The 21,287-nt window shown below is 44.9% G+C and overlaps 1 protein-coding gene across 2 annotated transcripts; it reads right to left on the bottom strand.

The window, feature by feature from the left end:
* Positions 1 to 2,616: 2,616 nt before the first annotated feature.
* Positions 2,617 to 13,836, bottom strand: Bcl10 (BCL10 immune signaling adaptor). 2 transcript variants are annotated; one of them, XM_059266388.1, is made up of 3 exons: positions 13,555 to 13,836; positions 6,495 to 6,783; positions 2,617 to 3,810 (listed from the first exon to the last, which is right to left on the bottom strand). In XM_059266388.1, the coding sequence occupies exons 1-3, from the start codon at positions 13,609 to 13,611 to the stop codon at positions 3,497 to 3,499; spliced, it is 660 nt and encodes a 219-aa protein (XP_059122371.1). In that variant the 5' UTR covers positions 13,612 to 13,836; the 3' UTR covers positions 2,617 to 3,496. The 2 variants fall into 2 exon arrangements, with proteins under 2 accessions (XP_059122371.1, XP_059122372.1); XM_059266389.1 differs by lacking the exon at positions 13,555 to 13,836 and adding an exon at positions 13,078 to 13,335.
* Between the last annotated feature and the right edge of the window lie 7,451 nt (positions 13,837 to 21,287).

The raw sequence follows: 21,287 nt of genomic DNA, 5'->3' as shown, positions 1-21,287 counted from the left end.
CTAGACGGGCGAGTGATGCGTTTGCGTCCCCTAGCGGCGGTGCTGCGCACCTACTCCTGGGCGGAGGGGAAGAGGCTGGAGGCGGGGATCCCACAATCCCGAGCAAGATTACTTTTGCTTTTCCCTAGAGAATCCTAGGATCTGTACCAGTGGCCACAGCCAAACTCTCGGCTGGTAATTATGGCACAGAAAAGCCAGGCATAGTGATGCATGCCTAGGTTGAGGCGGGTGGGTTGTTGCAAATTTGAGGGCCAGAGAGGTGTACCCAAGGGGATCCTTGCCAGCTTAGTACTATGTAGGAGACACTGTCTCAAAACAAAACAACAGTAAGAACGAGCATAGGGGAGTGGGACCGCACACTTCTCACCCCAGCCCTTGGGAGGATAGGGCAGAAGATTGCCACAAGCTAGAGGCCAGTGGGGTAATTTTACCCCCTCCCCTAATGAAGTTGGTATCATTGTATCTATTTGGATCCCAGTTAAGGATCCGTGGTCAAAGTCGACACAATCATTAACAACTTGCCGTTCTGTATGATTCTTAACTTCTAAATGCTATGGGACAATGCAGTGAGTTTGATGATGGAAGGGGCTACACTGCCTTGTTCATGTTTATATTCCTAGTATTTATTTTGGTGGCTGTCCACGGACTACATCAATGAATATTGTTGGATTATAATTTATGAGAAAATAGGTCTAAGTGTTTCCAAAATAAGTTCCATCCAAGTACCTAGACTGACAGAGATAAAAATGTTCTCAAAGTACAAAGTGCTGGCATCCCCCAAATCCTCAGTTCTGGTGTGGAGGTGCGTATTTGGAATCTCAGCCCTCGGGGAGATGACAGTGAATGCCTGAGGATCAGACATCCGAGGCCACCACAGGTTACTGTGAAATTCTGTCTCAAAAACCAACCAACCAGGAATGAGAGCTAAATGGGTAAGTAAAACAACAGAATTTCCAGAAAACTCGAAAGCAGTATCAAGATGCTGGGATGGCAAAGTCTCTTGGACAGGAGATAGAAATCTCTAGCACCACAAATAAGGACTCAAAGAGTTGATTAGCAGGGGCTGGTGAGATGGCTCGGTCAGTAACGTGCCTGCTGCACACATACGCTCACCGAGTGTGGGTTCCCAACACCACACACAAGCTGGATGTAGTGGTACACATTTGTAACTCTAGGGCATGGGGGAACAGAGCCAGGAGGATCCCAGGATCTGCTAGGCTAGCCGAACGGTGAGCTCCAGGGTGAGCCAGTCACTGTCTCAAAAAATAAGATGGAGGGCAATTGAAGACACCAGACATCGACCTCTGGCCTCCATACACAGGCGCGCACACACACACACACACACACACACACACATACTACACACAGTTATTTAATAAACAAGTGAAAAATGTAAACAAAACTAAAAAGCCAGATTTAAAACAAAACAAAGAACCAACCTAACTTAGTAACTGCCACCATCCTGGCCTGTCTGACCCTTCAGGTACTATGCTAAGGATGAGTCTCTTCATGGAACACCTGAGGAGCTGAAAGCAGCCTGAGACTGCTCTGTTCTTTATGCCCCAACAATAGACATTCTAGAAAAGGTCAACGCTTGCTAGGACTGGGATGAGGGGAGGCTGAACAGATACACCAGGAAAGATTTTTTTAAAGCAGTGAAATTAACTATTTGGTTATGACACTTTTTGGGTAGATTTGTAATACATATTTCTAAAAACTTGCAACTTATACAATGAAGGGAAGACCCAAATATGGACTTTGGTTAATAACAATGTATCAATATTGGTTTACCAACTTTAACAAGTTATCACATCAATAAAAGAAGTATGGGAAACAGGGAGGAAGATTTAATAAATTATTTTGTTCAATTTTTCTGTTAAACCTACAACTGTACAAAAAGCATACTTTTTAAAAAAGCAAGAAAAAAGTGAATGCAGAGAAATGATTTGTATACTGTGTTAATCTGGTATTTCTGAAAAGTAACTTTTTATTACTGTATCCATTAACTTAGTAACAAATTATATCCTACTGAGTCACTGTCATCTTCTCAATTTATGTTCTCCTCTTCCTCTTCTTCCCCAATGCCCCCTCACCCCCTCACCACTTGTGGAGACAGTCTAGACAATGGACTCTGGCTGACCTTGAACTCACTGTGTAACCTCAAACTTACAACGCTCCTGCACACAAGACGCTCCTGCGCCCAAGAATCGTAACATGTACACACATCTGACTTTGAAATAACTGTTTTCTACTTTAAAAACCAGTATAAAAAAGGGTCAGACATTTGGAAACCAGACATTTTGAGTTTTTGACCCTGAAACATCACTACCTTAAAAAATTTTTTATTGTTAATAGCAACTTTTCATTTCTTAATTTTTAAATAATAGAAATATACAGGAGGTGGATGTCAGGAAATATGTAAAATTATAATTTAAATGAAAACAATCAGCATTTTTTAAATGTGAAAAGTTAGTCAAACTTTGTAATACAATAAAAACTGATGTAGCTAGTGGCTGCTTGATGAAAATATTAAAACAAAATTGTCACACATTCCAAAATCAATTGTCCCAGTTACTTTATCCATATAGCAGTGTTCATTGAAAAAGACTGAAAGGCTCAGAGGAAATATTTTTAATCAGTTACAAGTGATATTAATTACAAGTAGTATCCTATTGGGATAACATTCCTTTTTTTCTCTGTGTATCCCTGGCTGTCCTGGAACTCCCTCTATAGACCAGGCTGGCCTTGAACTCACAGATATGCCTGCCTCTGGCTCCCAAGTGCTGGGATTAAAGGCGTACACCACCTTGGCTTGGGACAATATTCTTTAGGGACAAGAACGGTGACACAGGACTGTGGATTCCAGATAGTCACACCAATTGGCAAGAGCAGTCCAGAGTGATTTTTGACCAACTGAGGTCACAGGTGGCTCAATGCCATCAGGTGTTTCTTTAGAACCCGAAGGCTTCTCAGAACCAAGGAGGGGAAATCCTCCTTAGTGTTTGGGCAGCTTTTCCACGGCCTGGCTTTACTGCAAGTCAGAACAGCTTCCTGCTGAAATGTACTGCCAGATCACTGGGAAATGATCTGACTGAGAATTTGTAGCATAAGTGTGCTGAGAAACAGTATTCTCAGCCCATGAGTTGATTTCTCAAATTGAGAAGTATTCTGATAAAATTAGTCCTATAACATAAAAGTTAAAAATACTAAACATCTAAAATTAAAAAAAAAGACAATATGGAAAAGCGCACACCCATGATTTACATCCAGCTACCCCTAGAGTGTGCTCTTTTACTCTAACAAATCCTATTTACAGAGAGTGTGTACACTGTGATTTAAAAGACACATATCGGATGTGAGTGAACTTTTTATAAACTGTGAGTGGTTTTTATAAAAAGAGCCTATCATTTACAACATTTCCCATCACTATTAAAAAGACTAGGCAGTGATGTGTCACTGGCGTGAAAGAGCGCGTGATCGTAAGGGGAGAAAGATTTCACTTGAGTTTCCACAAGATCCTCCTTCCAAGCGCAGATCTGGGGGCAAAGGGGGGGGCCCCGGGGTCCCCAGGTCGAGGAAGGGTGGTTGAGGAGAAGCTGCTGTTTTCAGTTCTGCCAACTTCCAGGACTGGCAGATTCAGAGATGACTCGGTGGAGAAGAAGGGAGTGGTACTGGATTCCCCTTCGGGATGGTACATGACAGTGGACGCCGCTCTCTGTTTCTCAGAGAAGTTGCTCTCATCCGAGTTGGACCTAGAAAGGTTGTTGGTGGCTCCGGTGGCAAAGGGCTCGCAGCTGCTGCACTTCAGGCCTACAACGGAACACACAGAAGCAATGAGGAAGGACCCAGAAAAGGGACGCCCCTCCCACCTCGTAACTTCCCAAGGACTGTGAGCTAGTCACAATACAACCACAATTTGTGGTGTGAGACAGGTCTCCTGTAGCCCAGGCTGGCTCCTGCCACCTCCTCCTCTGCACTAGGATTTCAGCTGCAATTCACAAACGCTGTCATCACAATCCACCTCCAGTCTCACTTGCTTTTCTAACAAGAATACTCCGATTTACATATTCAAGCTAAGGACACCATCTCAAAGCAGCAAACTAAATGCCCACTGTTCACATTCAATGATTACTTGCATAGTTAATGGCTGAAGGATGGTGGTGGGGTAGGAGGCTGAGAGATGGCCAGATGTTAAGAGCACTGGTTGGCCTTCTAGAAGACCGATTCAGTTCCCACCATCCACATGGTGGCTCACAACCATCTGTAACTCCAGTTCCAGGGGATCTGATTTCTGGCCTCTGCAGGCACCAGGCATATAAATGAAGGCAAACAGCTCAGACATATAAAAACAAATCCTAAAAAAAAAAGCAGCTCCTATAATTTTTCATAAGTGACTTTGACAGCTAGTTTTTTTTTCCCCTGTTGAGAGAGGGTTTCACTGTGTAGCGTAGGTTAGCTCTGCACTTGTTAAGCAGCCCAGGATGACCTAGAACTCTAATTCTTCCTGCTTCAGCCTCCTACCATTTTTATCTAAGAAACATTCATTAGCATTCTGCAAAAAATATTATTACTTGATAAAAATAAAATGTAGTCAGGCATATATTCCAATCTTACAAGCCAGTCAATGGCAATTAGTGCTTCTTGAGTACCAGGGTGTTAGAACTGAAGGGGATTTAGTGGTCACCGGAGACACTTGCTGTTACTATTAGGGTTGAGAAAACAGGCATGAACAGGTGAGCCATGCAGCGTTCCAGGACTGCCATGCAGAGCGGGGACTACAGGTAAACAGCGACTGTCCTATTCCTACCACAGAATTCTATCATGTCCTATGGGTCTACTGGAACATTAGCCCCAGGGCAGGAGAACACAAACACGATCTGTTACACTTAGCACACAGTCAATGGAGCTCTCTACAGGCACAGGAACTCCTGGGTTGACAATTATAGGCAAACCTAACGAAGTCTAAAAGTGAATTTGCATGCCATCTTTTCTGCTGATAGTTTCAGTATTAGACACAACCCTTCCTCCATCTCTCTCTCACTGGTTTTTTGAGACAAGGTCTTAGAGAGTAGCCCAGGTTGGCCTCAAAAAATCACAGTCCTTCTGCCTATGCGTCCCAGGTGTATACCAGCAAACCTGACTCAGACATTGTTTATAAAGCTCATGAAGGGGAGACATAAGGAAGACATCCAGATTTGAGTTTCTTATGGGCAGCTCCTTAAATGACTCACCGCTCTATCATCAATGTCAAGAACAGCAGGTGCAGTAACAGCCTAAGCTTACGTGCGCGTGCGTGTGTGCGTGTGTGTGTGTGCGTGTGTGTGCGTGCGTGTGTGTGCGTGCGCGTGTGTGTGCGTGCGCGTGTGCGCGTGCGCGTGTGCGCGCGTGTGTGTGTGTGTGTGTGTGTGTGTGTGTGTGTGTGTGTAAAACTCAGTGTTCTGGAGAAACGGGGCAGGGGTGGGAGGAGCATCTTGGGGATTTCAACTAAGCAGACAGTCCTACACAGCACCCCATCAGAGAGTGCCCTGGGCTGAGAGTAAAATGGGAGGTGATTTGCTCCTTTCTCGCTAGTCTCAGGTCCCATGCCTCTCACAAACTGACTGGTTTTAGGTTTAGAGTCACATATATTTTATGCATGAGTCTTATAAGCATGTGCCAATTATTGCTTTTGATCAACTGGTGGGTGAAATCACCAAGAAAAGCTCAGCTAAACTTAAAATTCATCACCTATAGATCGTTCTTTGGTTGTTAGGTCAGGGTCTCTGCTGTGGAATAATCCATTTGTACACTGTGAAGATTTGTTGCTGTGATTGGTTTAATAAACAAACTGACTGGCCAATAGCCAGGTTAAGGTTAGGCAGGAGAGCTAGACTAAGAGAATGCTTGGAGGAAGAAGCAGAGGGAGCAGGAGATGAACGAGCCATACTAATAAAGTTACCGCCACGTGGCACAGCATAAATAGAAATATAGGTTAATTTAAATGTAAGAGTTAGCTAGTAATAAGCCTGAGCTATTGGCTGAGCATTTATAAGTAATATTAAGCCTCTGTGTCAGTTATTTGGGACCAGGTGGTTGAGACAGGAAAACTCTGCATACAGGTCTCATTCTACATACCAGGCTGACCTGGAACTCACAATGTAACCCAGGTTGGCTTTGAACTTTTGGCAATCCTCCTGCCTTGGCTTTCTAAGTTTAGGAATACAGGCATAAGCCACATAGCTCCTTTTCTTAAAATGTAATATAACCGTGTTTTCTGAGTTTATTTCTGAATGGATTAAGTTTATGGCATAGTTTAGAAATAAACTTCTACAAACACTACTTTTAAGTGAATACAAATACAGCCAAATTGATTTCTATCGCTTTTGTAACATGATAATGTATCTGGCAAGAAATGTAAATTGAATATAATTCTGAGCTTTAAGCTTTTGGAAAGAAAAGGTCACCTGTGACTTTTGAAAAGTGCTGTTAATTCTTTGCTGTACAGCATTAGTTACCTTTGAGATGCTCCAGTTTTATATTCCGTAGCTTTAGCACTTCATCTGTTATCTTCTGAATCAGGAAGTTCTGTGTTTTCTCCCTGCGAATGGATTCCACAAGAGTGTCCAGTCCCTTAGGGTTTTCCTGTAAGTAGTCTAACAACTTCCCAGCTCTTTTTCTACTTGAAGTTCGGCAAGAAATTTCCTCCGTGTCTTCTCTACTGAGTATTTTTTTTGCACGTAGATGATCAAAATGTCTCTCGGCTATGATTTTTTCACACAGGTAAACACGTAAATTTTCTAAAGCCTGAGAGACAAAAGAAAACATGCTTCAACATTATTTTGTAACATGCAGGAAAATCACAGAGGTGACCGGTCATTAGTTAGGAATCTTAACTAGTATGAGGCAACGTTCTAAAGTCAGGAGGGTTGGGCCCTTTAAAATGCATGCTAAGTAAGATGATGTCTAGGTGGACACAAGTGGGTCCCACACAGTCCTCACAAACTCTGCCCGGTTCTGTTCCATCTTTCATAACCCCTGAAAACTAAGACCCAGTAATGGGAAGAAGGCCTGCAGAAACAGGAAGTCTGCAGACTGTCACCTAGTTCAGGGTTAAAAATAAAAACAAACTTCTTTATATTCTAGTAACTATCAAGTAATAACTTCAGAATTAGTACCAGAGAGGACAACCTGGTGTGGAGTCTCACAATTTGCAACTTTTTAGTGTTTGTTATTAATTATTACATCACTTCAGTATGAAACCATTAAAAACACAAATCCCCAAAGGCCCTTATGTCTCCGCTTTGAGGTCAGCTAGAAAAGCTATACAACTCACTGAGTCAGTCTTTGTGGAAGGGAGAAGAAAGGGATGTAAAGAGAGGAACATAAGAAATAGGAGGGAGCGCTGGAAAACATCAAGAAAAAGGAGACTAGAGGAAAGCCCAGATTAGGGGAGCTAGTTCAGGCTGGTCTTTATTTATGTTTTTAACTCCAGTCTTCATTAGTTTTAACTGAAACATAAAAACAAAAAAGTGCACATATCAGTGGGGTAGCATGTAATTAATGCTCATGCACACACTGTGGAATGTTTAAATCAGGTCCACGTTTGTCATAACAAATGGGGATGATAATCTGACACATGACCCTGGGCAAGTAATTAACTCCCCTGTGCCTGTTTCCGCATGTGACGTGATAGTTCAGAGGAATAAATTAATATATGCTAAGTGTTTAGAAATTGCATGGGACATAGTAGGTGATTGGTCCTGTTAGGGACAATGATAGTGGTGATTAATTTGACTCACATTTTAATGAGTTAATAAGGCAGTGGAAGATTTCAGTAGAGCCTGGTTAGAAAATAATGGCAGGAAAGTTGTCTCATAGGTTTTTGTCTACTGAATTCCCACACACATTTATTTATCCACACAGCAAACTTTTTATGTCTAAGTTCCTAGCATGGATATAAAAAGATGAATGAGATTTTCACACTGTATACAAAGGGCTCCTGGGGAACACACAGCACACACAAGCCAGTATGATAAGACCATGTGATACAGCTCCAAGATCCTCAATCAAGAACAAGGAGAGCACAGGTGTGCAGCTACCTCCAGGCTCTGGGGAATTTATCGAGTCATGAAGATGTGCAGTGGGAAGATGCCTAGCCACAAGATGCATCTGAGGGTGGTAAGGAATGAAGCTGGGAAGGCAAACTGGAGTTAGATCATGGAAGACTTTTATAACATGCTGAGGAATGTTTCTTGTAAGCCAGAGGAAGAGTCACCAAATATGTATAAATAAAAAGCAATAGGGAAACTTTTAGAAAGGACTGGGGAACCAAAATTGGGGTCAAAGGAAATAATTAGAGAATTGTAACAATGACAGCACAGAAAGCATTCTGAACACACTGAATACACTGTGGGTGTGAAGTGAAGATTGTATTTAAAAGATGAACTTGAAAAACTTCTCCTATGGTCATTTTTATCATGTATGCTGGCAAGTCACAAATGCATGTCTGTTTTCCACTTTGACATCTCAAGGCACTTCAAATTCAACATGTGAAAACTAAGTTTATCTTCCTTATCATTTTCCTAGTCTCAACTCATTTGGAATTACTACAATCCAATCAACCCCAGTCCCTCTCCTTCCGTCCTGCCAATCACCATCACTTCAGCACTACTGCTGACACTTAGGTCCTTATATCCTGTACGGACCAATAACAGAAAAGTAACATTTTCTAATTCCCTCCTCTTTCTCAACTCTCTCTGTCACACATCTACTAGAGTTTTACAAATTTTCACAGACAACAGAACTCTCAACTGTTACATACATTACAGCAACACTGTGTTCTGCCTGTGACTTACTGGGTATTCCTGAACCACAGCACAACAGTTAAGGAGTTGAGAGCCCTGGGACTGGAAAGATGGCTGTGGTGAAGAGCACTTGTTCTTGCTGAGGACCTGGGTTTGCTTCCAAGCATCCACATGGAGGCTTACAATGATCCACAACTCTAGTTCCAGGAGATCTGACACAGAGGTCTGTCTTCTGACCTCTGTAGACACCAGGGACAAACATGGTATATAAACATTCACACAGTCAAAACACTCATATTAAAAAAAAAAAAAATCTAAGAAATAATTAAGAAGAGCATGGCTCTGGAATGAGATAAACTTCTGTTAAAATCCTGAATCTGCAATATACTTTGATAGGTGGTACAAATGACTTAACCACTGTACCTTCAGGATCTTCCTCAACAAAATACGGATAAAGAACTAAACCCATCTAGGAAGACTAACTGGGTGTGTCCAATATCTCTCTCTTTGTGTTTCTTGTTTTGTTTCGTTTTTGGAGACAGGGTTTCCCTGTGTATCCCTAGCTGTCCTAGAACTCACTCTGTAGAGCAGGCTGGCCTCGAACCTACAGAGATCAGCCTGCCTCTGCCTCCTGAGTTCAGCCTAGTCTCTTATATTCAGTAAAAGTTCAACGACCAGTGACTACTGGATCATGGCAGGTAAGATTCTTGATAGTACGGTTCTGGCCTCTCTCTCCAGCTTAATTCAGCAGTACTCTGCCCAGGACTTTGGCTCCACCTACAATTGAGGACCGCCACTGTTTTACGCTGCTATGTGTCTGATTTTCTCTTCTCATACCTTAAGCTCCTCCTCATCTTTTAAGACTGAGGTCACTGGTCATCTCTAGAGAGCCTTACCTTAACATCCAGGATGAGCCAGACCCAGCTGTCTTGCAGCACCAGATTCCTACCTCATTCTCTCATCTCCCAGTCCTACCTCATTCTCTCATCTCCCAGTCCGTCCCCAGACACTTCCACTGTGTCCCTGTGCTCTTCCTGAAGTCACCAATGACCAGTGCGTCCCCAGACATTTCCACTGTGTCCCTGTGCTCTTCCCGAAGTCACCAATGACCAGTCCGTCCCCAGACACTTCCACTGTGTCCCTGTGCTCTTCCCGAAGTCACCAATGACCAGTCCGTCCCCAGACACTTCTACTGTGTCCCTGTGCTCTTCCCGAAGTCACCAATGACCAGTCCGTCCCCAGACACTTCTACTGTGTCCCTGTGCTCTTCCCGAAGTCACCAATGACCAGTCCGTCCCCAGACACTTCTACTGTGTCCCTGTGCTCTTTTTCCCGAAGTCACCAATGACCAGTCCATCCCCAGACATTTCTACTGTGTCCCTGTGCTCTTCCCGAAGTCACCAATGACCAGTCCATCCCCAGACATTTCTACTGTGTCCCTGTGCTCTTCCCGAAGTCACCAATGACCAGTGCGTCCCCAGACATTTCTACTGTGTCCCTGTGCTCTTCCCGAAGTCACCAGTGACCAGTCCATCCGCAGACACTTCTACTGTGTCCCTGTGCTCTTCTTCCCGAAGTCACCAATGACCAGTCCATCCCCAGACATTTCTACTGTGTCCCTGTGCTCTTCCCGAAGTCACCAATGACCAGTCCGTCCCAGACATTTCTACTGTGTCCCTGTGCTCTTCTTCCCGAAGTCACCAATGACCGCCCTGTTGACAGAGCCTTTTTCCACCGTCATCTCACTTGGCTTCTCAGAGCAGGGACAAAGCTGCTAACTCCTTCCTCCAGACACAATTTCCTTGCCAAGGAAGTATGACACTGTCCCGATTTTGTTTTGATGTCTACGAAACTTCTCTCAGCACCTCTCATCCCCTCTCTGGGGTCCTGCTACATGGCCCACCTGGCCTCGAACTTGTGATCCTTCTGCCTTAGCCTCCAAATGACTAGGACCACAGGACAGCACCTGAAAACTTCTCTTTACAGGGTCTCAAACACCTCATCTGCTAGCTCTCAAGTTTTTCAGCATCATGCTTGTGTTTCTACTTTAGAGCTATCTCCTGATCTTCACACCTACTCTTCCTCAATTTCAGTGTGCCACCAAGTCCCATCATTTCTATGCTCTTAAAATGCACCTTGAACTTCTGCCTTCACCCTGATCCAAACCATCATCATCTCTCAGTACATATTCAAGTCTTTTCACAGCCTTTTCCACTTTTACTCATCTTCTAGGGCCACAGAAAAGGCAGAAAGATATTTAAAAGTCAAACAAACAAAAATCCTATTGATTCCTTAGCAAGCCTGTACCAGCAGAAAAAAAAAAAAAGTCCTTAGACCACCTTCCTCATTTCATCTTGTTACCCTCTGCCTTCCTTCAACATTCTGAACTTATAAAGGTCTTGACTGGCTTAGGTCCCTGTCAGATTCTTTTCTCCCTCAACTGTTCTTCCCCAGCCAAATTTATAATTGTATGATCATATGAATGATATTGTATTTTTCAGCTTTAATGACCTATATATTTAGAGCAGGTAAGAAGCAGGAATGTTTTGTTTAATGCTGTAGACATTACACTCCAGAGTGCAGTGTTTTGGATGAATGAAAAAGTCATTACAATATTTTGAAATTATCATTGTATGGCTATTTCCCTTCATTCCAGAAATTGAGCTATTTTAAAAACAGGATTTTGTCTTGGTTCTTAATTTAACTGTTAAAACCAAATAACATGATTGACTTCAGAGTACCATGGAATCTCTATTTGTTAAAATGAACCAAATTAAACCAAAAAAGGACACATAAAATACACAGATGAAAAGGGGGAGGAGCATTGGAGACACAGGTGTCCCGGGGGATCCCCACTAACATGAGGAGGACACATACTAAGACCTCAGGGGATGTCTGAAACCTCATGGTACCAACCCCATGCCCAAGCTCTCTGCCATAAAAACTAATCTAACAATCCAGACAGCTAAGGGGCTAACAGGCAGGTAACACACACAGTGTGACACACCGGGGAAAGGTGCAGTGGGGTGGTGGTACAAGATCTTATCATGCTACTTAGAAGAGTGCTCAATTTGTACCATATCGACTTATCAAATTCCTGTTATTTTGGACCACAGCTGACTACAAACAACAGAAGCCACAGAAAGCAAACCCAGCAAACAGACAGAGCCTCATGTAAACAACTTCCCACCATTTATCAAGACAGACAATACAGAAGGAACACCAAACAGTTTTGGAGGAAGGATAATGAGAAGTTCAATTTTTGAAAATATAAGAATAACTTGTACAATATTGAAACTTGATTCCTAGTAAACATTTGGAAATAAAGGTCTGGAGTTGAGAAGGAAGGAAGTTCAAGTTATGTGGATGAATTTTTAAGCTTGTCATAAACACTTTTGACAACAGGATAAATATCTGAGAAACGATTGTTGCTATAGACACCTTGAAGCTCATCCATAGTTTCTCTACAGTTCAGAACATTTGATACAGTCTGAACTGGAAGTGCCGGGGTGGGTACACCAGTGACCCACCTGGAGCAGTAACATCTGATACAGTCTGAACGGGAAGTGCCGGGGTGGGTACACCAGTGACCCACCTGGAGCAGTAACAAAGGTCTGGAGCACTCTTCTCATCTGTAGCTACAGGCAGGTCTTGCCCTGCTTTGCCAGCTATACAATGGAAAGCAATTCTCTTCCTTACAGGCTATTTTAAGGATTGTGAGAAAATTCAAAAACTATGTGAAACAGAACTGGGAGCACAGCCACCACACTTTAAGTGCATGGCTTACTGGCTTCTTAAATAAGACTATAGCAGTTATTAAAGATCTAGTCTCAAGTAGAATGTAAAGCTTTCCATAGTAAATGCCCTACCAACTCCACTGAACAAGGAAACCACAGCACAAATCCCAGTTACACCATTTCCTTCTGGTAGTGAGCTACGCTAATTTTAATTATGGGTACAGTGCAATAAACCTTACAAGGGGAAGCTATCGTAGAAAAGGGGATCTGAAGCAGACCAACGTCTTCAACAACCTGCTGTCAAGTTTGCAGACTTTCAATAGCACTATGGTGCTAAATTAGAACGAACTATTGTTTTTAATGTGAATTCATGTATATTATCTAAATGGTGCTTATCTGATAATTTTTTTCTGGGCTAAAGGAAAAGAAAAACGAAGCATGTCGTGCCTCAAGTCATTTTTCTCAAATATTAATGTGTATGTGCAGTTCTGCGTGGTCCAAGCAGAGGAGCGCGATTTAGCTAATTTAGCTAATAACTGAGTATTTTCAACGTTTACCTGGGCATCAGTCTCGCTAGAGGTACGCACACCCCCCTCCATTTAAATACGTGGGCGTCTCATTACTAGGGGAATTCCAGGCTGAGCATTCAGCGGGCGAGCTTTCCGCAGCCCCCTGGACAGACGAGTTTCACCCATCTGCTCCACTGCCTGGGGACACCTGCCTGGTCCGGCGTCTGCTCCGGACAGAGACCCCCGGCGGCCCTAGCCTCGCAGCTCCCGCGGGGGTGAGGTGGGGTGGGGGATCAGCCGGATGGAGAGCCGTCGGCGAGAAGCGGGCGCCGACAGGCTTCGCTGTGGACTCCCAGGGCGCTGGTGGGTCACTTCCAGCCAGCTCCCGGGACGCAGGCAGGTCGGCTGTGCCCCGACTCGTTCTTCCGACCTCAAGTTCCTTGTCGCTCGGCTCCGGGTTTCCGCTTTCCTCCGCCCCCGCCCGCCCGCCCGCCCCGCTGCGCCCAGCCCGGCCGAGCTACTCACGTCCTTCTTCACTTCGGTCAGGTCCTCCTCGGTTAGGGACGGCGCAGGAGCCTCCATGGCCGAGGCCCGGATGGCGTCCTTCCCGCCCGCGCCGCCCCGCCCAGGCTGAAGGGCTCCGGTCTCCGGGAATCAAGCTGTGACTTTGGGGGACCAGGAACAGGTCCGGGGGAACGACCGGCTCCCGGAACGCAGAGGTGGGGCTCTCAGCGCCCCACTTCCGGTTCCGCCCCTGAGGCCTGCGGTGCCACTCCCCGCACTCCTCAACGTCCCTAGGCTACAAGGCCTTGCTCAGGCGCCACCCTTCAGCGAGGCGGGTCTACGCTCAAGCCCCGCCCCACGCGTGGACTAGCCAATCCGTGCTAGCCTGCGGTTCTCCTCGTCCTTTCTTCCGGCGTGGCTTCGCCCACAGAGGCCGTCTCTAACCACGCCCACTTGTCATTTGCATACGGTTGCGGATTGGTCTCCCAAGAAGGGCTCGTTTCCGTGGGCGGGGCCTGGGCCGCTCAGTTTAGCGGGATCTCCCCGCCCTCGCAGACTCCTCATTTGGGTGGAGCGTGGGCTGAGTTGGCTTTGGTTTGCTTCTCTTTTCCAGATGTTGCGGAAAGATTTCCTGTTGCTGTGCTGGTCCAGGTTTTACAATTGCTTGATCGTACACAAACGCCTACAGATATACAAAGTCTACACGCACACACAATATAACTCTAGTATTGAAATGTTGGAGGGCCTGGTCCGGGGCCCACTGCCACCCACGACCTAGCACCAGGAAGACAGGAGCAAGAGGATCATTAGAGGGGGGGGGGGACCCCAAACAAACAACAAAGTAAACAAACAAACAAATAAATAACAAAAAAGTGTTAAGATTAAAAGCACCTGCAATCCCACCATTTTAGCACCTAAAGCAGTGTTTGGGTATTCTTAAATCACTGTTAGGAACATTTCCCCTTATTAACCTATGCAATAGAGATACATTTAATAAGCTTCTAGGGCCTCTAAGAGTATATTTAAGGTTCGGAAGCTACTTGGAGCACAGTTGCACTCTCTAGCTCGTTTTTACCCTTTATCCTTCCTCATTAAGCAAGTGTTTTAGGCATCTTGTTGGAGGCCAAATGGCTATTTCCAGAATGGTATTCTAATCTGTAGTAGCATGTGCAAGACATATGAGGTGGTGGATGAGGAGCTCCAGATAGAGTCCTAGGCCGAAATGATGATATGGACAGTATGGTGACTCTGCCAGTGTAGATTCAAGTGACGAGAGGACCAAAGGCGAACTTGGGAACCCAAATCTTTATGTAAAACGAAAGGCCCAGAAATGGCTTAGAGCCACAGTCCTGTAGTTCTGATGAGAGCACAGGACTCTTGGCTTTTACATTATGTTACACGTCTTTTTTCACACCGACAGGTAGTACAATAGAGTCGCTTTCTGTGTGGTTAGTCATTCAGTGTCTTGGTATAACCCAGCTTGCTTAATCATTTGCCTTGCCATGTAACACGCATTTGTGGAATGCCAACTAGTCTACTACACCGTAGACATTCTTCTAGGGTTTGGTGAATAACACAGATCAAACATCCTTTTCCTTAAGCTGGGGTGTGGTGGCACAAACTAGCTAGATGTGTTGTCAAATCAGTAGCCTGCATCTAGCCCCAGGATAGCTATAAATTTGACCAAATCGTAAACTTACTTAAAACTTTATGAATTTTTTTCTTTTTTGCAATTTTTTTTTACATCTTGAATATGTGGTTTTTGTGTTTGAACTCTGTAGATGATATTATCCTGTCTCAAGATAAAAGTATTGGACATAGGGATCTGCAGTTGGGAGGCCAAGATCAGATTGTCCAAGTTCAAGGTCAATCTGGGCTACTTAGTAACTTACTGGGCCAACCTGTGCTACATAGGAGCACCCTGTCTCCAACAAGCAGAAAAACAAAAATAAAATCGGTTTCCTCATGAAATTTATATTATTGCATGTGTATGTTTTGGGTAGAAAAGGTGAACCTTTGGAAAGTTTTATGTGTAAGGTATTTTAACGTGTTAGAAGCTCAGAAATGCTAAGAGGGAGAATAAAGAAGGGAAACAGGAAGGGTGGTGAGGAAGACCTCACTGAGAGAAGGGATACATTTCCCACCTGCAGGAAGTGAGGGAGGAGCCCTGTGGACAGATGGAGAAAGAGCTCTAGGAGTGGGAGCGCCACCAATCAACAGGCTCTGTGTGATGGAGAGATGAACTCTTGTGTGCCACGGTCAGAGTTTAATCTGACTTTGCTCTGAGTCATACAGGTTTACTCTGAGTCAGAAGGGAAGCCACGGAGGCTTCAGAGCAGAGGAGTGACAGATGCAATCTATGATTTGAGGATCGCTTTCACTGTTCTAGGAGGGGAGACAAGCTGGGCAGCTACTGCTGGAATGTAAACCCCAGGAGGTAGAGGTTGGGGTTAGGTGGGGGCAGTGAGAGAGCGGAGAACACCTGGAAGAGAAGGGGCAAGGCGATTGGATTTTGTTTTGAAAGGTTCACTGTAGCTATCAAAAGAGAGTAGACTGCAGGATGGAAGAGAGAAACAGCTCCAAGTTTTATTCTCCATCTACCCAGGCACAGCGTGTTCACCATGGTGAACACTCTCCATCATCACTTTTGGTCATGGAAAACTGTCAAGCAATTTTCCGTTTTTCTTCCTTTGCAATAAGGTCTATATTGTTCAGGCAAGTGTTGAACTGGATTCAAGCCATCCTCCAACTTCAGCCTTGTGCATGGTCATGGCCTGCAATTCTCAATCCTCAGTTTCTAATGCATTCTCATTCCTCCATTAGGAAACTCATTTCTTCTTTTCTGCTAAATCACAAAGCCAGACTATAATTGCTTCAAGCAAACATGCCTGGCCATTCTTTGTGATCAGTTCCTCTTCCCAACCACTAACGTGAACCTGCATTTCCATCTTAACTTATAAGTGTACCCACGACCTACTCTGGAGCATGAGAGACCTGATCCACGTACTGTGGATGCAGTTTAGCTGCTGCAAGCACAGGCATGATGCTGGGACAGTGATGACATTGTTAACAAGTTTCTCAGAATGTTTCCTCATGGTCAAGGGACACAGCACATGAATGTATTTTCAAATAAGATCATGTCCTAGTCAATGTGAATTTTGGGGAGATGCTGTCCAACTTACTACATAATTAGCTGTATAATCTTGGAACAATTAATAGTGATCAATAAAGGGAGTTTTTATAGGAATGCAGGGGGAGGGAAGAATAAAACATTTACAGCTGAGAAGATGTGAGACAAGCAACATCTTAAAAGCAAAGCTTTACGCTGAGTGGAAGGATTTTACCAGTGGAGCCTTAACTACTTAATGATTTATCCCAGACTTCCTGTTGGATATAAGATACTGTGTTGAACAACATATTTAATTCCAGGTGATTGTGAACTAGAAATTTCTTGCAAATAGAAGATGAACGTGACTAGCTTTGAGATACATAGATCTTTCTGGGTGTTGATGGCAAAACAATGTGTGGGAAAATTCCCCTGTCCCAGCATGGAGACTGTGTGAGGACACATCTCCAGAGGTGGTTCCTCACTTAGGAAGGAGGCCCAGAGGGTGCCAGATTGTGAAAATGGATGAACTTGCACAATTTTATCCTGATAACTGTGCCTCTAGTAGACTTATTATCTTAGCTTGATAGGTAAGAAATCCGAGGCTTAGAAAACATGATTTGCTTAAGGCCATTCTCCTAGCAGGTAGCAGAATCAGGATTTCTACTCATCTCTGATAATAAGACTGCTGATCTAAATCACTAGCGGTACTCTAACTGTGGGGACACAATTACTCAGAGAGACAAGGCAACTTGAGCACATCCTGGAACAAGGCAAAAATGTGTAATGTATTCAGGTGTATTGTCTAGGCAGGATCTAGGAATAACAAATCCAGGAAAGTTATCATGTGGTTGTCCAACTTCCTGAAAGAGAAAATGAACAACTTAAGACTGGCTGGGAAAGGAGCCCTAGGTCCTTAACAGATTCCCAACTGTCAGATTCTTACAGACTGTTGAGTAGAAGGGGCCAGAAGTGAGCTCAGGGCTTAGGAAGGTAATTGATGGAACAGCACACACAAAACATCGGCACCATGATGAGGAAGCCACAACTTAAACTGTAACAGGAATCAGTATTCCATGCACGGATATTTTTATCACTCTGTGAACATTTGGATTAATTCTGCATATTTTGACTACTAGGAATGACTACTATGAACACATGCATGAAGGTGGGTGACCATATGCTTTCATTTCTTTTGGGTACAGACTTAAAAGTGGAATTTCTGGGTCATGTGCTAGCCATACTTAACCTTTTAAGTGCCAGTGGCAGTTTCAAAACTTCTCAGTTGGTTCTGGGACCTAGAACCAATGACATCCATAGAGTTGTGAAACGAGGGATCCATCCTAACTTTGGGGAGACATTCACAGAGTCCTCCATAAGCACTGAGGATCTGTGTAGAAGAGGAAGGTGGCTCCGAAGCTGATTTCTGGCTGATTCTAAGATATGAAGGACTATTGGGCCTTCACAGGCGGCCAATGTGTCTTAGTGCCCACACTGTTCCCAGTTCTGCTTGAGCTGACATTTACACCAATGGCTTAGCAATGAATACCAGAAACAAGGGTTTTCAAGCTTTTTTCTTTCTTTGTGTGTGTGTGTGTGTGTGTGCATATTTGTCTATGGTTCCATATTACATGTACGTGCCCATGCATGTGGGAGCCAGAGGGCAATGTTTTAGTGTGTGTGTGTGTGTGTGTGTGTGTATACACATGATATAGTTCATGTGTAGGAGTCAGAGGACAACCTGTGGATATTGGTTCTCCCCATCCACCATGTGGGTTCTGGGGATGGGACGCCAGTCAGGCTTGGAGGTAAATGCTTTTACCTTTGAGTCATCTTGCTGGCCCCACCTTCTCTTTTGAGACAAATTCTGTGATGATTAATACTTAGTGTCAACCAGACAGAATCTGTACATGCCTGAGAAGAATTCTGTAGATTAGGCTAGCCCCTGGGCATGCCTGTGGCAGATTGTCTTGATCGGGTTGATTGGGGTAGGGAAATCTGTCTGAATGTTGGCAGCACCATTCCCGGGACTGAACAAAAAGGACAAAGGGGCCTGGGCGCTGATGTTCCCCTCCTTCTGGTTTTGACTGTGGATGCTCCGAGCTCCTTCTGCCGTGACCTCTTCACTGTGCCGGGCTACAGCCTGGAACTATGAGCTAAGTAAACTCTTCTTCCTTACACCGCTTTCATTGGGGCATTTTATCTCGGCAACAGAAGGTCTCTCGCTAGGATCTGGGGCTCACAGATAGGCTAGGTATTTGGTCAGTGAACCCCAGGAAACCACCTGTCTCCACCTTCCCAGCACTAGGATTGCCATACTGGCTTTGTACATGGGTACTGAGACCGGAACCTAGGTCCTCAAGCACTTTGTGATTGAGCCATCCCCTCAAGCCCTCAATCTTTTCTCCTAATTGTAGGACCCCCTCTTCCAATAAAGTGCTCACAGAAGCTTAAAGATAAAACAGAAAGGATGGAAGTGATCCACATGTCACTGAGGAGAGGCTGGCTCTGAGGCCCTGTGGCTGGGCCTGGAGAGGTTTTCTTTCTTGCCTACCTACCCCTCCACCTTTGAGCCACCTCAGAACACCCAGTGCCTTACAAAACATTGCTTGGAACTGCTGAGGGCATTTTCTCTAGCTTGTAGATGATGCAAAGCTGAGAATATAAAGTCATTTAAAGGACAGACACAGGGCGAAAATGAGTTGTGATAGAGATCAGCAAAAAGCAAATGAAAGCCGGGCGGTGGTGGCACACGCCTTTAATCCCAGCACTCGGGAGGCAGAGCCAGGCGGATCTCTGTGAGTTCGAGGCCAGCCTGGTCTACAAAGCGAGTTCCAGGAAAGGTGCAAAGCTACACAGAGAAACTCTGTCTCGAAAAACAAAAAACAACAACAACAAAAAAGAGCAAATGAAATGAAGTAAGAACTATAGTTCTTTGTAGTGAGTTACATTGAGAAGTGATGTTTTCTTCATGTAGGGCACACACAGAGACACAGACACACACACACAGACATACACAGAAAACTTGCCCCCCCATGTGTGTGTGTGTGTGTGTGTGTGTGAAAGAGAGAGAGAGAGGGAGGGGGAGGGGGAGGGGGAGGGGAAGAGGGAGAGGGAGAGGGAGAGGGAGAGGGAGAGGGAGAGGGAGAGGGAGAGGAGGGGGGATTGAGAGAAGGTAAATGAGAAACCAGAAGGTGGAGTGTTTGGCCTTGGTGTTGATGGTGCCTCCAGCTCCAAGCCTCTCTACTCCTCCTGTCAGAGTCACATGTACCCAGAGAACCCTGCAGAGGCTTGGCCTCAAGGGTAGAAAGCTGCCAGTTTTCTCTTTATCCTAGCCTGGTGCACTATGAGAGAAGTGGGTAAGAGCTCGCCTATTTGACTAGTATTTAGTCTACTCTGCTAGACCACAGCTTCAGCAAAGCTAGCACCTTGTTCACCTTTCCAAGGATGCTCCTGAAACAGTGCCCAGCATGCTGATAAATAAATGCTGAGTAACTAAATAGAAAGACATTCTTTTTTAAAATCTGTATTTGTTTATTTTGGGAGGTCCTGGGGATGGAACTTAGGGTCTTGCTCATGCTGGACAATTACTGTAGCTCCAAGCCATATCTTCAGACCTTTCCATGCTCTTCTATTTTGAGCCAAGGTCTCTATAAGTTATCTTGAATTCACTCTGTAGCCCAGACTGACCTTGAACTTGAATTGATCTTCCTACTTCAGCTTCCTGGGCAGCCAGAATACGGGGCTATGCCAGAAGGCTCAGCATAGAAAGGCATTCTTGATCCCTCTGGGGCAGCATGCTTTCCCCATACTCATAGAGCTCCGATCGGCTGCCTTACATAATGACCTCTGTGACACACCAGGAAGACTATTGAGAATTCAGTGTTTGGAAGCTCTTCTGGTCTTAGTTCTAACACACTTGCATCTACTCATCCCTGGGCTCCCTCTTCCATCCTGGGCTCCCTCCTCCACCTGGGCTCCCTCCACCCTGAGCTCTCTCCTCCACCTGGCCCCTCCTCTGCCTGGATCCCCCTCCTCCACCTGGGCCCCTCCTCTACCTGAGCTCTCTCCTCCACTTGAATCCCCCTCCTCCACCCTGGGGACCCTCCTCCACCCTGGGGTTCCTCCTCCACCCTGGCCCCCCCCTCCTCCACCCTGGGCCCCCTCTCTGTGGTTTCTGACTCACACCTCATTTTCTGGTTTCCAGCTTTGCTTTCTTCTGTCTTGAGTCATTCCTTTACCACTCACTATATCAAGTTCAGGCAAGTTACATAACTGCTCTGTGCCCAGGTTTCTCATCCACTCGGCTAACAATGCTCAAATAAGTGAGGAGTAAACCCCAAACACTGGGAATCAGAAGCATTGAAGCAGAAAGAAACTGCAACCTTATCTCATAGGTTGATGGATGTAAAGACGTTCGGTAGCTAGTTTCTTGCATGAATCCCGCAGGCAGATGTCAGCCATTGCTGCTGTCTCATTATTTTTGAGACTTACTATCGTTATTAACAATCTTTCAGATCTTGAGTTTCTCAGTCCCATTTTGATGATGACCTTGATTTCCCCCTCCTGCAGTTTTTCCTCTCTGCTATGCAGCCTTGAGCAAGCCACACCTCCATCCTGCTCTCTCTGTCTATACCAGTTCCCTCTG

This window comes from Peromyscus eremicus, chromosome 6 (assembly GCF_949786415.1).
Source record: "Peromyscus eremicus chromosome 6, PerEre_H2_v1, whole genome shotgun sequence".
Taxonomy (NCBI): domain Eukaryota; kingdom Metazoa; phylum Chordata; class Mammalia; order Rodentia; family Cricetidae; genus Peromyscus; species Peromyscus eremicus.
This window is presented reverse-complemented; position numbering and strand designations above follow the sequence as displayed.

Coding starts and splice junctions, on each gene's coding strand:
- Bcl10 (XM_059266388.1), bottom strand. CDS start 13,611: ATGGAGGCTCCTGCGCCGTCCCTAACCGAGGAGGACCTGACCGAAGTG. Junction 6,784..13,554: donor TGACCGAAGTGAAGAAGGAC/GTGAGTAGCTCG, acceptor TTTGTCTCTCAG/GCTTTAGAAAATTTACGTGT. Junction 3,811..6,494: donor AAAACTGGAGCATCTCAAAG/GTAACTAATGCT, acceptor GTTCCGTTGTAG/GCCTGAAGTGCAGCAGCTGC.